General features: G+C 38.6%; 1 protein-coding gene across 2 annotated transcripts in view; it reads left to right on the forward strand.

The window, feature by feature from the left end:
• The window catches only part of CD109 (CD109 molecule), a 138,294-nt gene that overhangs the window by 57,858 nt on the left and 65,190 nt on the right, over positions 1 to 15,246 (forward strand). For both annotated transcript variants that reach the window (XM_059178469.1, XM_059178468.1), the window contains exons 6-7: positions 9,104 to 9,143; positions 11,841 to 11,925. In XM_059178469.1, the coding sequence (XP_059034452.1) occupies positions 9,104 to 9,143; positions 11,841 to 11,925 (125 nt within the window). The remainder of the gene's footprint in view (positions 1 to 9,103; positions 9,144 to 11,840; positions 11,926 to 15,246) is intronic.

Genomic DNA, 15,246 nt, shown 5'->3' on the forward strand with positions numbered 1-15,246 from the left:
AATCTAACCATACGGTTCTAGTGGAAAACTAGGAGTCCGAATTGTTGATACCTTCTGCAACCCCAGCCTTTCTTAACATGAACAGGTGGCCAGTTTGGGATGTCCAGTTATTTGTGTGGGACTCTGACATTGAACATGTATAACTGAAAGGTACAATACGAAAACCACAGCATATTCTTTTGCCATTTAGTCTTGTTCTTTGGGAACAATTCTTCCCTATTACTTGTTGAAATGTAGGCCAAATCCCACCATTTTCCTGGTTATTTTTTGGTAATAAAGGTTCTGTCATTTTTGGTTATATTTACACACAAAGAAGAGTCTATGTCCAATAACTAATATGTCCAGTCCAATAAAGTCAAGTGCTGTCTTCTCCCAGTTTGGGTCTTCTCTGGTCTGGCTATCTCTCTCTGGCTCATTGCACTGTGTTTGATAACTCCAGGATTGAACAGGGTGGAGGGAAGAGAGGCAAGGGGTTAAAAAATCCTTACTTGAGACTTCAAGCTCTATTACAAACCTGTAATCATCAAAAGAGTATGCTAAACATACACTGTTAGTGGGAATGCAAGCTGGTGCAGCCACTCTGGAAAACAGCACAGTTGTTCCTCAGAAAGTTGAAAACAGAGCTACGCTACAACCCGGCAATTGTACTACTGGGTATTTACCATAAAGATGCAAATGTTGTGATCTGAAGGGGCACCTGCCCCAGTATGTTTATAGCAGCAATGTCCACAGTGGCCAAACTATGGAAAGAACCTTGATGTCCATCGACAGATGAATGGATAAAGAAAATGTGGTGTATATATACAACGGAATACTATGCAGCCATCAAAAGAAATGAAATCTTGCCATTTGCAATGACCTGGATGGAACTAGAGGGTATTATGCTGAGTGAAATAAGTCAATTAGAGAAAGACAATTATCATATTATCTCTCTGATATGAGGAATTTAGAGGCAGGGTAGAGGGTTTGGGGGGTAGGGAAGGAAAAAAATGAAACAGGATGAGCTCGGGAGTGAGACAAACTGTAAGAGACTCTTACTCTCATAAAACAAACTGGAGGTTGCTGGGGGTTGGGAGGGTAGGGAGAGGGTGGTTGGGTTATGGACACTGGGGAGGGTATGTGCTATGGTGAGTGCTGTGAAATGTGTAAGCCTGATGATTCACAGACCTGTACCCCTGGGGCAAATAATACTTTACATGTTAATGAAAATAATTTTTAAAAATCCCTACTTGATTTTTTAAATCATTTATTTATTTATTTATTTATTATTTATTTATTTTCAGCATAGCAGTATTCATTGTTTTTGCACCATACCTAGTGCTCCATGCAATCCGTGCCCTCTAGAATACCCACCACCTGAAACCCCAGCCTCCCACCCGCCGCCGCTTCAAACCCCTCAGATTGTTTTTCAGAGTCCATAGTCTCTCATGGTTCACCTCTCCTTCCAATTTCCCCCAACTCCCTTCTCTTCTCTAACTCCCCTTGTCCTCCATGCTATTTGTTATGCTCCAAAAATAAGTGAAACCATATGTAATTGACTCTCTCTGCTTGACTTATTTCACTCAGCATAATCTCTTCCAGTTCCATCCATGTTGCTACAAAAGTTGGGTATTCATCCTTTCTGATGGAGGCATAATACTCCATAGTGTATATATGGAGCACATCTTCCTTATCCATTCGTCCGTTGAAGGGCATCTTGGGTCTTTCCACAGTTTTGCAACCGTGGCCATTGCTGCTATAAAAATTGGGGTATTGATCAATTTGCCAATATATGTCCTACAGTTTAATATGGTTCAATGTCAATTATGAAAGAAATTGAAGAGGATACAAAGATAGGTTCATGGATTGGAAGAAAAAACATTGTTAAATGTCTATACTACCAAAGCAATCTACATAATCAGTGGAATCTTGACCAAAATAGCACCAGCATTTTTCACAGAGCTGGAACAAACAATCCTAAAATGTCTCTGGAACCACAAAAGACCACAAATAACCAAAGCATTCCTAAAAAAGAGAAACAAAACTGGAGGTATCATGATTCTGGACTTTCAGCTATATTACAAAGCTGTAGTAATCAAGACAGTAGGTGCTTGCACAAAGACAGACACATAGATCAAACAGATCAGAATAGAAAACCCAGAAATGGACCTACACTATATGGTCGACTAGTTTGAGACAAAGCAAGAAAGAATATCCAGTGGAAAAAGGGCAGTCTCTTCAACAAATGGTGTTGGGAAAACTGGATAGCTACATGCCGATAAATGAAACTGGACCACTTTCTTATACCATACACAAAAATAAATTCAGAATAGATGAAAGACCTAAATATGATACAGAAAACCATCAAAATCCTGGAGGAGCGGGCGCCTGGGTGGCTCAGTGGGTTAAGCCGCTGCCTTCGGCTCGGGTCATGATCTCAGGGTCCTGGGATCGAGGCCCGCATCGGGCTCTCTGCTCAGCAGGGAGCCTGCTTCCCTCTCTCTCTCTCTGCCTGCCTCTCCATCTACTTGTGATTTCTCTCTGTCAAATAAATAAATAAAATCTTAAAAAAAAAAAAAATCCTGGAGGAGCATAGGCAGCAACCTCTTTGGCCTAGGCCGCAGCAACTTCTCATTTGACATGCTGCCAGAGGCAATGGAAACAAAAGCAAAAATGAACTGTTGGGACTTCATCAGATAAAAAGCTTCACAGAGAAGGAAACAGTCAGCAAAACTAAAAGGCAATCTACAGAATGGGAAAAGATATTTGGAAATGACATATCTGATAAAGGGTTAGTATCCAAAATCTATAAAGAACTTACCAACTGAAAACCCAAAAAACAAATAACCCAGTCAGGAAATGGGCAGAAGACATGAATAGACATTTTTCCAAAGAAGACACCCAGATGGCCAACAGACACATGAAAAGATGCTTAAAATCACTCATCATCAGGAAATACAAATCAAAGCCACGATGAGATACCACCTCACACCAGTGAGAATGGCTAAAATTAACAACATAGGAAAAAACAGATGTTGGTGATAGATAAAGGGAAACACTCATATTGTTGGTGGGATTGCAAACTGGGGCAGGCACTCTGGAAAACAGCATGGGGGTTCCTCAAAAAGTTAAAAATAGAATTACCCTGTGATCCAGTAATTGCACTACAAGGTATTTACCCAAAGATACAAAAATACAGATTCAAAGGATACATGCACCCCAATGTTTATAGCAGCATTGTTAACAGTAGATAAACTGGGGAAAGAGCACAAAATGTCCATCTACTGATCAACAGATACAGAAGATGTGGTTATTCATATATCTACACGTGTGTGTGTGTGTATGTGTGTGTGTGTGTGTGTGTGTGTGTGTATTACTCAGCCATCATAAAGAATGAAATCTTTTGATTTGCAACGATGTGGATAGAGCTAGAGGGTATTATGCTAAGTGAGATATGTGAGTCAGAGAAAGACAAATACCAGATGAATTTAGGAAACAAAACAGCTGAACATATGGGAAGAAGGGGGAAGAGAGAGAGGGAAACAAACCATTAGAGAGTCTTAATGATACAGAACAAACTGAGGGTTGATGGAGGGTGTGGGTGGGGGATGGGCTAAATGGGTGATGGACATTAAGGAGGACACTTGTGATGAGCGGTGGGTGTTGTATATCAGTGGTGAATCACTAAATTCTATTCCTGAGACCAATATCACACTGTATATTACCTAACTAGAATTTAAATTAAAAAAGTAGAAAAAATATGGTTCAACGTTGTACTGTTGTCATCTGGCATTAGTGTTCTTAGGGCTTGGCAGGCATTAAAAACTAACACTTTCCTTCATCAGACTCTTCTGTGGGCTCTTTGGAGCTCCCCTGCCATTGCTGGGAGGCTTCGCATTCAGTGTCTTTGATGGTTTTGAACCCGTCTCCTCCTCTGGCAGCTCTCAACTTTGTCTTCAGCACCTGGACATCTATAGGATACCTCTAGCTTCCCCCCCACCCCCAGAGGTGCTCCCCATCTGGAAGGTGTTTTTGATCAGGAAAGAAGACAGCCCCATGCTGACACTCTCTCTCTCTCTCTCTCTCTCTCTCTCTTTTTTTTTTGCATTTCTAGTTGAGGGAAATTGCTTATCCTTTCTTAGCCTCTTTCAAGTCCAGAGGCACAGGCCACTTCCAGTACAGCACTGCGTCTTGGCTTAGCTGTCTGTACAGCTGGCCAATACCAGTATTTTGCTCTTAGATTGTCCAGGCATGTCAAGTGCCTGCCTACAGCCACTGATGTGTGAAAGCACATCAAAAGCTTTCTCCCAAAATTCCTTTCTAGTTTATTTACATCTTGACCTTTTTGGTTAGGAGTTGCAAAACGAGTTTTTGGAAACCTCCTTTGTAAGTCCTGTGGGCTAGCTTACACCTGGCTTGGGAATGTGGATGTAGTTGGCATCTGCGGTCTTGGGAGACAGAGCCAAAACTGAGTTTGAAATAATTCCGTATTTGTTATGTGTGGATTTAAAAAAGCTCAGTGTGTTTCTTCATCTTTAAATACAAATTAAATCCAGACACGGAGATCAGTGCTGAAGCAGACTTTTGGGAAATTGAAACGATCATGAATGAACATCAATGTGCGAGCAAAAATCCACTCAGCACCTTTAGTTCTGTCTCTAGCATTTCTTTTTATTCCAGAAGCAAGAATTAAAAGTTGCTGACCTGCATTTTACCATATATATATTTTAAAAGGTCATGTAGCATGTCATATTCCTTCAAGTTTATTAAAAATAGGAATTCTCTCAAGAGTTGCATGGCTTTGTGGCTAGAGAAGAGAAAGTCTGTAGCTGGAATAGATGATTTTAGCAATTCACATGTCTTTAATCTGCATCCAGTCATAGCATATTTTTTAGGAACTAGTAAAAGTAGTGTATTTTCTCTTTTCTCTTTCATTTGACTGATGTTTTGAACATATACCGTCCCAATGAACTGTTGGTTTAGGGATAAGGGGAATAAAGAAATTGCAGAGATTACTGAGAATACTTCCTGGTTTGTCTTCTCCATTTCTCCTTTAGAATTTGTTTTGAAAGTCTAGTTGGGTGCCTGGGTGGCTCAGTGGGTTAAGCTGCCTTTGGGGTCATGATCTCAGGGTCCTGGGATCGAGTCCCTCATTGGGCTCTCTGCTCTGCAGGGAACCTGCTTCCCTCTCTCTCTCTCTGCCTGCCTCTCTGCTACTTGTGATCTCTCTCTGTCATATAAATAAATGAAATCTTAAAAAAAAAAAAAGGGGGTGCTTGGGTGGCTCAGTGGGTTAAAGCCTTCGGCTCAGGTCATGATCTTAGGGTCCTGGGATCGAGTCCCGCATCGGGCTCTCTGCTCTGCAGGGAGCCTGCTTCCTCCCTTTTCTCTCTGCCTGCCTCTCTGCCTACTTGTGATCTCTGTCTGTCAAATAAATAAATAAATAAAATCTTAAAAAAAAAAAAAAAAAGGCTCGTTGAGACAGGCTTCCATCTCATAAGAATCAAGGGGGGAATGTATGTGGTAAGAGCAGGCTTTGTGAGGGAGCACTTTCCCCATGGAAGAGTGACCACCTGGGACAAGCAGAACTGAGAGGATGTTGATGAGTCATGTATTCTTGCCCCTGGAAAGGGGTTGGCCTGCAAGACATGCTGCTCAAGTATTTACTCTTTGAGGTCAGCCTTCTTCTCCTGTTGCTGGCAGAGTGAATGAGCACAAACCATATTTGATGAGCTGGAATAAACATGAAAACTCATGTTGAGGCAGGTTGTTTCTGTGGAACTGAAGGAAGATTGTTGAGCCAATGAAATCATGCTTCCTACAAAAGCGCTGTATTTTTTTTCCCCTTTTTCTTTCTTCTCCATTGTTCTAGCTAAGGTTAATCAGTTTAGTTCAGCTAGAGTTGACATAGAACAGTTTGGAAATACATTTTATTTTTTAGATCAGGGTTAAGCAAGCTATGGCCTAATGGCCAAATCCAGCCCAACACCTACATCTGTTTTTGTAAATAAAGTTTTATTGGAACACACTCAGTCTCATTTACCTCTTGTCTCAAAGCAGAGTCGAGTGGTTGCAGCAGGAACCATATGGGCTTGAAAAGCCTAAAATATTTACTATCTGGCCTTTTATGGAAAAACTTCACAAATACCTGTTCAGGCTTATGAAAGTACTCAGTATCAATATTTTATGCTTTTATATGACAAATTGCTATTAATTCTCTGATTTATTATTAGTTTCAAGTATTTCAATATTTTATATCAGTCCTGATGATAGGTTTTGTAAACATATTTAATAAAAATCACTAAACTCATTGTGGGAATTGGTATGACCCGATTGCCTAATGGATAATATGTTGGAAATTACAAAACTCATTTCTGCTTTTGAAACCCCTTGGAAAGTAAAAGAATTTATTTCTTGATTTGCATTTCACCACTTATAAACACCCTGGGAAAACCTCATCCAGGACAAAGCATCCTGTCAGCGCTCAGTTACAAAATGATTTCGTGATTTACTGGAACAATTTAAACTGACAGTGAAAAAAAGCACTTCTTTGCTGCACATTAGTGTTGTATGCAGTTGGCGTCTTCTACTCTTTGACATTTATATTCCTTCCAAGTACAGGGCAGAGAATTAAGGTTACTCTGTGGGCCATTTGCCAAACGGCCATGTCTCTTCAAGGTTGTCTGATTCTTCTCATGAGAAGGTTATTTCAATTTCTGGTAGGAGATGTTGTATGATAATTGAGGCCAAGCTGAGGAGCCCTGTAAGAACCAGCCTGCAGTCAAGAATCCTTTTGTTCATTTGTTTATACATACATTCATTCAACAAACATTGAAGGCATGCTTCATTAGGTGCTGGGTCCCCACTGATTTCATGGTCTGTTCTAGGATATGGATACAAAGCAGATAATTATAATATATTGTGTTAAGTACAATAATTGAGTTATACATGAGTTATTATGGGAGGGAATGGTATCTAACTCAGTAGGGGGAAAGGCACATAAGAGAAGGTCCCTGGGTGAGGCTAAATCCTGTTAAAGAAGTACAACACATTCTGTAGGACATTCAGGAGGAGATGTACAGAAAGTGGACTTGAGTCTGCATCTCTGGGCTGAGGTATGGGTCAAAGATAAAGATTTAGGAGTCTTGAGTATAGAGATGGCAGTTAAAACCAGGAGAGTTGATGAGCTCACTTAAGGGTCTGAAGAATGGGAAGAGCCTCAGGCTCGGGGTCGGTAGGGCCCACATTTTGGGAGCAGAAAAAGAGGACCACTAAAGAAACAAGAAAGTAGTCAGAAAGATACTTGGGAGTATCAGGAGAACAAAAGAGCTGAAAATGTTTATAGACCGAATGAAAGAGGAGATAGTAAACAGAGAGATGGAAAATCAGGAGTTATCAGGGATGATGAATAATGCAGGAAGCACGAAAGGAGAATTCATTGCAAATGTAATTCATATAACTACGTATCTGTTAAATAATTTCCGAAAACTTGGTTTCAAGGCTGTTGTTTAATGTAGGCCCAAACGAATTAGTTGATTTCCTGCATTTGTCAAATCTACTACTATATACCTAACACATATTGATTGAGTGCTTTTTTGGTATTAGACACTCTTAGGCTGGCAGCTCAAGGGATAAACTATGAGGGGTAAAAATGTCAAGCAAGGACCTGGCCCTCAAAGAACTTGCGGCAAGATAAACTACATCCCTAAATATTTATGATACACTTTTTACGGGGTGCGAAGGGAAAGAAGGAAGAACTGAAGAGCATGGAGGCTCAGAGTGCTGAGATTGCTCTTAAGTTGGAGATTCGGGGAAGCAGTAATTTTTGAGCTAAGTCTCGGAAGATGAGTAGGGATGGAAGTAATGTGTAGGTCAAGCTTAGGGGAGAGTAGGAGCCAAAGCACAGTGCATGAAACTGGAAACAAATTAGAATTTATAAAGGAACCTAATATAGGTAATTTGTAACATTCCTATATAGGACATGAAAACAATTTAAGATAGAAGCCACAAATGTAGATTCTTATGACTATGATCAACACAATTTCTTTGGGATCTACTTTAAATGACATCATCGAGATCAAGTTTTAGACAATTATTTTGTTGGTATATAAGCAGTTACCTTTGTTTCGTACTTTGATTGTACTCTATCCTTTTAGGATTAAAAATAACTTGTTCAGTTGATTTAGATTAACAAAGGATGATTTAAAAACCAATATTCTGTAGCTGGATCTGTGTAGTTGCTTTGATAAACATAGGGAATCAGATTTAGAATACAAATTTTATTGGTAGAACTACTTAGTGATATCAAAGAAGTTCTAGTTAATGTTACTTATGGACTTAGGGTGGACAGAAATATGGGAAACTAGAAAAAATGATATAACAAGAGGCCACATATTTTCTCGTTGATCTTGGAAAAGGAAACAGTTAACAATATTTGTTAAAATAGGGTAGAATATATTGTATTGTTTTAAGATCTGCACAAGAAAATGAAAGGTATAAGATGTTCGTCCAAGATGATTTTGTATTTTTGATTATGTATAAATACTTAGAATATGTGTAACTTTATTTTCTCCATTGTTTTTTTTTTAATATAATTTTTTATTTTTTATAAACATATATTTTTATCCCCAGGGGTACAGGTCTGTGAATCACCAGGTTTACACACTTCACAGCACTCACCAAAACACATTCCCTCCCCAATGTCCATAATACCACCCCATTGGTTTTTTTGAGAGTGATATTCAAAACAAATTTGAAGTCATAGTTTGGCATGTGGTATTCTTGCTTCATATATTTATAAACCATATAATTTAATGTAGTTTTCATTTCACAAATGATGGAAGTCAAATTAAACAGTTTGTTCACATGACCTGCAGTAAAATATAGAGACAGGTCACCTTTTTATGTTAGTGAATTGACAAGAAACACTAAATGAAATCCCATAGGCTTCATGTCACGGATGACTAAGAGTAAACTTCTACAAGTTAAAATTAACTGTTTTGCTCATTAAATCATTATAAATGCAATTAAAAATAATTACCTTAATCTTTCTATGTAAGTAAGCAAGCAAAATAATTAAATAAGAACTCACATGTTTTCTTGTCTTTTTTTTTCTTCCCAATAGGACCAGACATATTATCAATCATTTCAGGTTTCAGAATATGGTAAGAGTTCTTCAATTTATTCTGAAAGAAAAAAATATTTGTTACTTTCCACAGAGATAAGAGAAATTTCCAAGAGATATGTTATTTAAAGTACAAATGCTAGTGAGGGTGAATTCCTGATGTTTCTTATAGGCCTACCTAAACACATTTTTCCTTTGTAAAAGATATAAAAGGTTATTATAAAGAAAAATATGCAGAACAGATCACCTGGAGTCCCATTATGTTGTCTCTCTTATGCATATTTTTTTTGTTTTTCTACTTCATTGTGATCTTAACATATTTTAGTTTTTGCAAGTTTTTAAAAAAGATTTTATTTATTTATTTGACAGGCAGAGATCACGAGTAGGCAGAGAGGCAGGCAGAGAGAGAGAGGGCAGCAGGCTCCCGCTGAGCAGAGCGCCCGATGTGGGGCTCGATCCCACTACCCTGGGGTCATGACCTGAGCTGAAGGCAAGAGGCATTAACCCATGTTAAGAGGCATTAACCCATGTTATGTTTTTGACATAACAGTTATTTCCCCTATTTTTCATTTGGTTGCTTTGGTAAAGATGGTCTGTTTGACTTGGGCAAATCCTTTTCTTGCAGGAGTCACATTTATATAATAGTTAGATATACATAGATAAAAATAGCATGGCCCAACTAGTTTGTTGGTGGATGGAGAGGAAGGAAAGATAAGACTAGGATCTCATTTGTTAGTATAGGATCTGACTATTCGTTATAATTTGGATAACTATTTTGAGGTTACACATGAACTTTTTCATTTGATTTGTGTCGCTTTTTGACACTGTGTCTCATTCAGGCAATAGAAATTCTGGAAAGTGGTTTGTTCACACCTCAGTGACTCAGAGTCCACATATCTCATACAGCACTGGTCACTCCTAAGTCTCATAATCCACGAGAATAGGGATCAGCAAATTTTAGGCTCTGTGGTCCTTATGTTTTTGTCATAACCACTCAGTGTTGCTATGGTTGTAGGAAGTAGCCGTTGACAATATGTAAGTGAATGTGGCTGTGACCCAATGAAATTTTATTTAGAGACACAGAAATGAAAGTTTCCTATAATTTTTACATGTCATAAAATATTCCCTTGATTTCCCCCCCCAATGAATTAAAAATTTATGAACTCTTCTTAGCTCATGCTGGTTGTCATTTACTGACCCCTGATCTGGAACCGTGTTGTTCAAATTGGGGGTCACTTACCACATGTGGCTATTGAGTGCTTGAAGTATGACTAGTCCAAGTGGAAATGTGCTCTAAGTGGGTTAATGATCAGATTTTGAAAACTTAGTTAAAAAAAAAAGAAAGGAAAATGGCTCATTAGTAGTAATTTTTTGTATTGAGCACATGTTGAAATGATAATATTTTAGGTATATGGCATCAAATAAAATACTACAAAAATTAATTTCACATGCTTCCTCTTACTTTTTAAATGTGGCTACTAGAAATTTAAAATCATACATGTGGCTCACATTTTATTTCTTTTGGATTACCCTGATCTAGAAGAAGGAATTGGAGGTGGCCAAGGTTTATCTAGGCTATTTTCATTTCATATAGAGGTGGTGCTGGGTGGTTATATGTTGTTGAATTGGATATGGTGGAGGTGGGGAACTGATTGCCAACCTATGAAGTTTGAGGAATGGACATTTGAATTCTTTGTTCTAAGGAAATTCCACCTCTGAGTGGATCATATGGCTTTCTTGGCCCGCCAGTCCTAGATTTGTCTAGGACTATCTTGACGTACTAATGGCCTTTGGCCTGGCCTGGAGCTGGAGGTTTGATCTATACTGTTGACGCATTGGCCTTCTTGACACTTCTCTTGTGTTAATTGAATGGTGGGGTGGTTCGTAATGAGACTGATCTATTTGTTGAGCTAGTGAAGTTTGAGAAAAAAATTTCTATAGACTGGAAGGATACAATATTTTTTTACTCTGGTGGTATGCTTTATATCAAATAGTGTTCATATTTATAAAATATTTCACATCCTAATTATATAAAGCTGACCAAAATAGGGATTTTTTTTTACTTTGAGATTGCCCTCAGAAATCACTGTCATGCAAGAAAAGCATCATTACTTTGTAGTCACATCTTAATGATTAACTCAGAAATCCTACTACACAACTTTCCCTTCATTGCGTTCCATGACATTTAACTGCCCCCAGATTCTTTGATTGTCTCAAAGAATAAGGATTCTGTATGACTGCATACATGGTACCATGCAGACGGGGAGTCTTAGGGCCCTAGGATGTGCTTTTAGTAACCACACTGGAGAATGCTCCTAGGGAAAGGGCTGCTCTAGACGCAACTATTTAACACCTAGCATGGGAGTATTTTAACAAGCAGTAAGGGAGCACTAATGGGAGATGCCTGGTCTCCCACCATCCAGATGCCTTAGCATCTAGGATTCTGGATACAACACAGGTTCTACTGTTGAGAAACTTCCAGTGACACAAGTGTCCAGAGCAACTGGCCCCCACTGTCACTGTCTAGTCATCAGCCTCATAAGGGTTTCTCATTTTGGCTGAAATAAAGTGCTTTTCATCTATCTGTGTGTTAACGTGTCTTTGGAGTCTAAAGAATCCAAGTTCAAATAGTACCAATTGTTGACTTCTTTGGAACAACTTAGTCTTTATTTTGTTAAGTTAAAAATGATAGTAAAATAGATTCTTTGAGATATTTACGCTTGCTTCTCTTTTTCAGTACTACCCAAATTTGAAGTTACTTTGCAGACACCATTATATTGTTCTTTGAATTCTAGGAGCTTAAATGGTACTGTCACAGCAAAGTAAGTATCATTTTTTAAAAAATGGCTATATCCTGTTATAAAACTGACCAAGAGCTCATTATATACTCCATAATATTAGCACCATGTTCTGTTTATTAAAATACCACAATGAGCAGGAAACAAATATCTGTAATAACTAATTAAGCACGGAACTTGTCTGTACAGGTCTTTGTATCCACCTGCCTGCTTCCACGCTGATCCAATCCTGAAGTATTTCCCACAGACGAGGATCTTTCTGAGACTAGTCGGGGGATTTACATTATTGATTGTTCCAGATTGTATCTTTATCCCTCATTCAGCTGACATGGATCGAGGCTACTTAGGTCTTCTTCGATCTTAATTTTTTTCTGTCAGTAATGGAGATTGAATCTTGAGGGAGGAATTTGGTTGTCTTAATGCAATTAGCAAACAAGGAAGAAGTTCTCCCTCCTCATTGTTTCAGTGGATGAACACAGAGAGACTCCAGCCCATCCATATATAGGTGTATCATGGCGCTCATTATTTTGATCCGCTGGCTCGAACAGCAGAGGGTTTCATTTTGGGGCAGCAGAAAGCATCCCGAGAGTCCCAGCCTACCAGAGTTATTCCAGAACTGATCTTACGTAGCATTCATTTTTTTTTAAAAAAAGATTTTATTTATTTATTTGACAGACAGAGATCACAAGTAGGCAGAGAGGCAGGCAGAGACAGAGAGAGAGAGGAGGAAGCAGGCTCCCTGCTGAGCAGAGAGCCCGATGTGGGGTTTGATCCCAGGACCCTGAGATCATGACCTGAGCCGAAGGCAGAGGCTTTAACCCACTGAGCCATCCAGGCGTCCTGTAGCTTTCATTTTTGATGTGTGACTAGCTGTGCTTTGGTTCCTGAAATTTATTTAGTTTCAGAATTTATTTGTAATGGCAGATAAATACTGGACTCCCTCTCACTGACTTCTCATCTTCTCTTGGTGAGGGTTTGTGACAGTGGCAAGTGACGGGCAGTCAGTCTCCTGGTGGAAGAAACCCACAAAACGTTCTGAGGACTCCCGCTTCAGATTTTATTTGGAAAAACAAAACCAAAACAAAACACAAAAACCAACCCATGTGAAAATCTTGTGACACAAAGGCAAATATGTGTCTACAATTTATATACCAACTTAGTGTTCTGCCTGTTTTCAACCAAGAGGTGGCTTCTAATATGAATTTGGGTACTGTGGATGGATTTATGGTTTAGAAAACAAGTAAATGCCTGCATTTTACAAAATTATTATCCTGTCCTTGATCTTAGCTGAAGGCTAAGGATTCTGAGTTTTATTTTGAGTTCTTTGACGAGAGTTTTTAGAACAGTGAGTGCAAATCCACACAAACCATCAGCGTCCTCGTGGATTAGGTTGTGTGGAAACCTTCTTCGCTTCTGGTTTTTGGTTTTCAGGGCTATGCCAGGGATTCAGTACAATCACTTAGAACAGTGATTCTTGAGCTCTGGTAACTCTTCAGAAAGTTTTATATATAACTTTGGGGGGTGGGATGTGAGGATCCCCTGATACCCTCCTCCCTGCGGTAAGAATTCTTATAGGAGCATCTCTTTAGGTGCTAGAAGGGATGCTGCCGATTTAGGAGTTGCTTAGTTAAGCCAATTAGATTAAAAAAAAGAAAAAAGAACTCCTCTAGTTTCATCTGGATTCTCATTTGTTGAGCCTCTTTGAAATACCACTGTCTGAGAACAACATGGCCATTGTGATGGCCCCTGGTTTTTTTTTTTTTTTTAGCATTCACCACATCCTACTCGCATCCTTTTCCTTAGGACGCCTGCAGTTAAGGTTCCGCAGAAGTAGAGCCAGTAGGAGATACATATTAAGAGGTTGTTGTGAGGAACGGGCTTACATGATTGTGGGGGGGCTGGCGTACATTCACACTGAGGATATTCTTTACATCTTTGCAACAGATTAAGGAAATCTTTTGACCAGCAGAGTATTTTATCAGTCTATAAAAATTGGTGTAGACCTATTCTATAAATACTGTGTCCCGCAAAAAATCGAGATGTGTTGATGAAGATGATGATCCTATGAGTGGTTAATAAACAGTTTGGGCTTTTCTTTTGGTCATAGCCATCTGTCCATCAAGGCATGGTTAAGGTGAGGAACATTGCAGGGAATTTCCCAGAGAAGAAGGTTAACAGTCTCTTTTTGGCTTAGAAATCTTTTTTATTTTTATTTTTTTTAATTTTTAAAAGATTTTTGTTTATTTATTTGACAAAGAGATCACAAGTAGGCAGAGAGAGAGGGGGAAGTAGGCTCCCCGCTGAGCAGAGAGCCTAATGCGGGACTCGATCCCAGGACCCCGAGATCATGACCTGAGCCAAAGGCAGAGGTTTAACCCACTGAGCCACCCAGGAGCCCCTAGATTAGAAATCTTTAACTGAGTTGAATAAAAATCTGCATTTATTTATTGGGTTTGATGTGAACATCTGCTCACTATTCCCACCTCATTAAAAGAAATAGTAGACTCTTCCCCACTGACCACAGAGGGTTCTAGAGGATTGTAAAGAAAATAACATAGCACACATCTAGTTATTTCTATATATTCTGCAGATAGTAAAGTTGAAAAACATATTTTTTAGGCCAAGGTTTATTTAAGTGTATTTATTATTTGATAAATTGAGACATGTGTCTTTGAAATGACATGAAAAAAAGAGTGGGAGAAACATGAACTATAACTGGCCGGTTCAATTTTTTAGGTATCATTTTGTAAACCTTTGGTTATGGCTATTAAAAAAATCCTTGTTTTGTTAATGGCACTACCCTAGAATATGCTCCATTTGCTTTTTAAAATGTTGTCAAACTATTATTTTCTAAGTCATTAGTTTATTCCAAATGCTTCCCGACTTTAGGACAATAATTATCAGTATCCTTGTTTCATAATTATTATAATTAGCTTGAGGCAAAGAAGGCTAAATCTGCTTCACATTTAAACAAAAATAAAAAAATATTTGTATCTGAGAATACATTAAATGATGTCTGAATTTTCAAGCCCCCAGTACCTCATGTGATAGAACTCTTTTAAAATATAATGTTTTGGTAACCTTATGCATTTATTTAAGCTTTTAACAAGATGCAAGAACTGTTAAGTTTTGAGGACTCTCTTTTGAATGAATGAACTTTGTGCTGAAGTTGCTGACCAGGGTTGCAGCTGACTTGACTGTTTTCATTTGGAAGGTGATACATTTGAAAATGTATTTGTTTCATTCTCCTCAATTTGGAATGTACTGCATTTCACCATTGGCTTTTGAGTTGAGTTGATCCAGATGAGGAGCCATTTCTGTGTTCAACTAATGGATTCAGGAAAC

This window comes from Mustela lutreola, chromosome 6 (genome assembly GCF_030435805.1).
Source record: "Mustela lutreola isolate mMusLut2 chromosome 6, mMusLut2.pri, whole genome shotgun sequence".
NCBI classification, from domain to species: Eukaryota; Metazoa; Chordata; class Mammalia; order Carnivora; family Mustelidae; genus Mustela; species Mustela lutreola.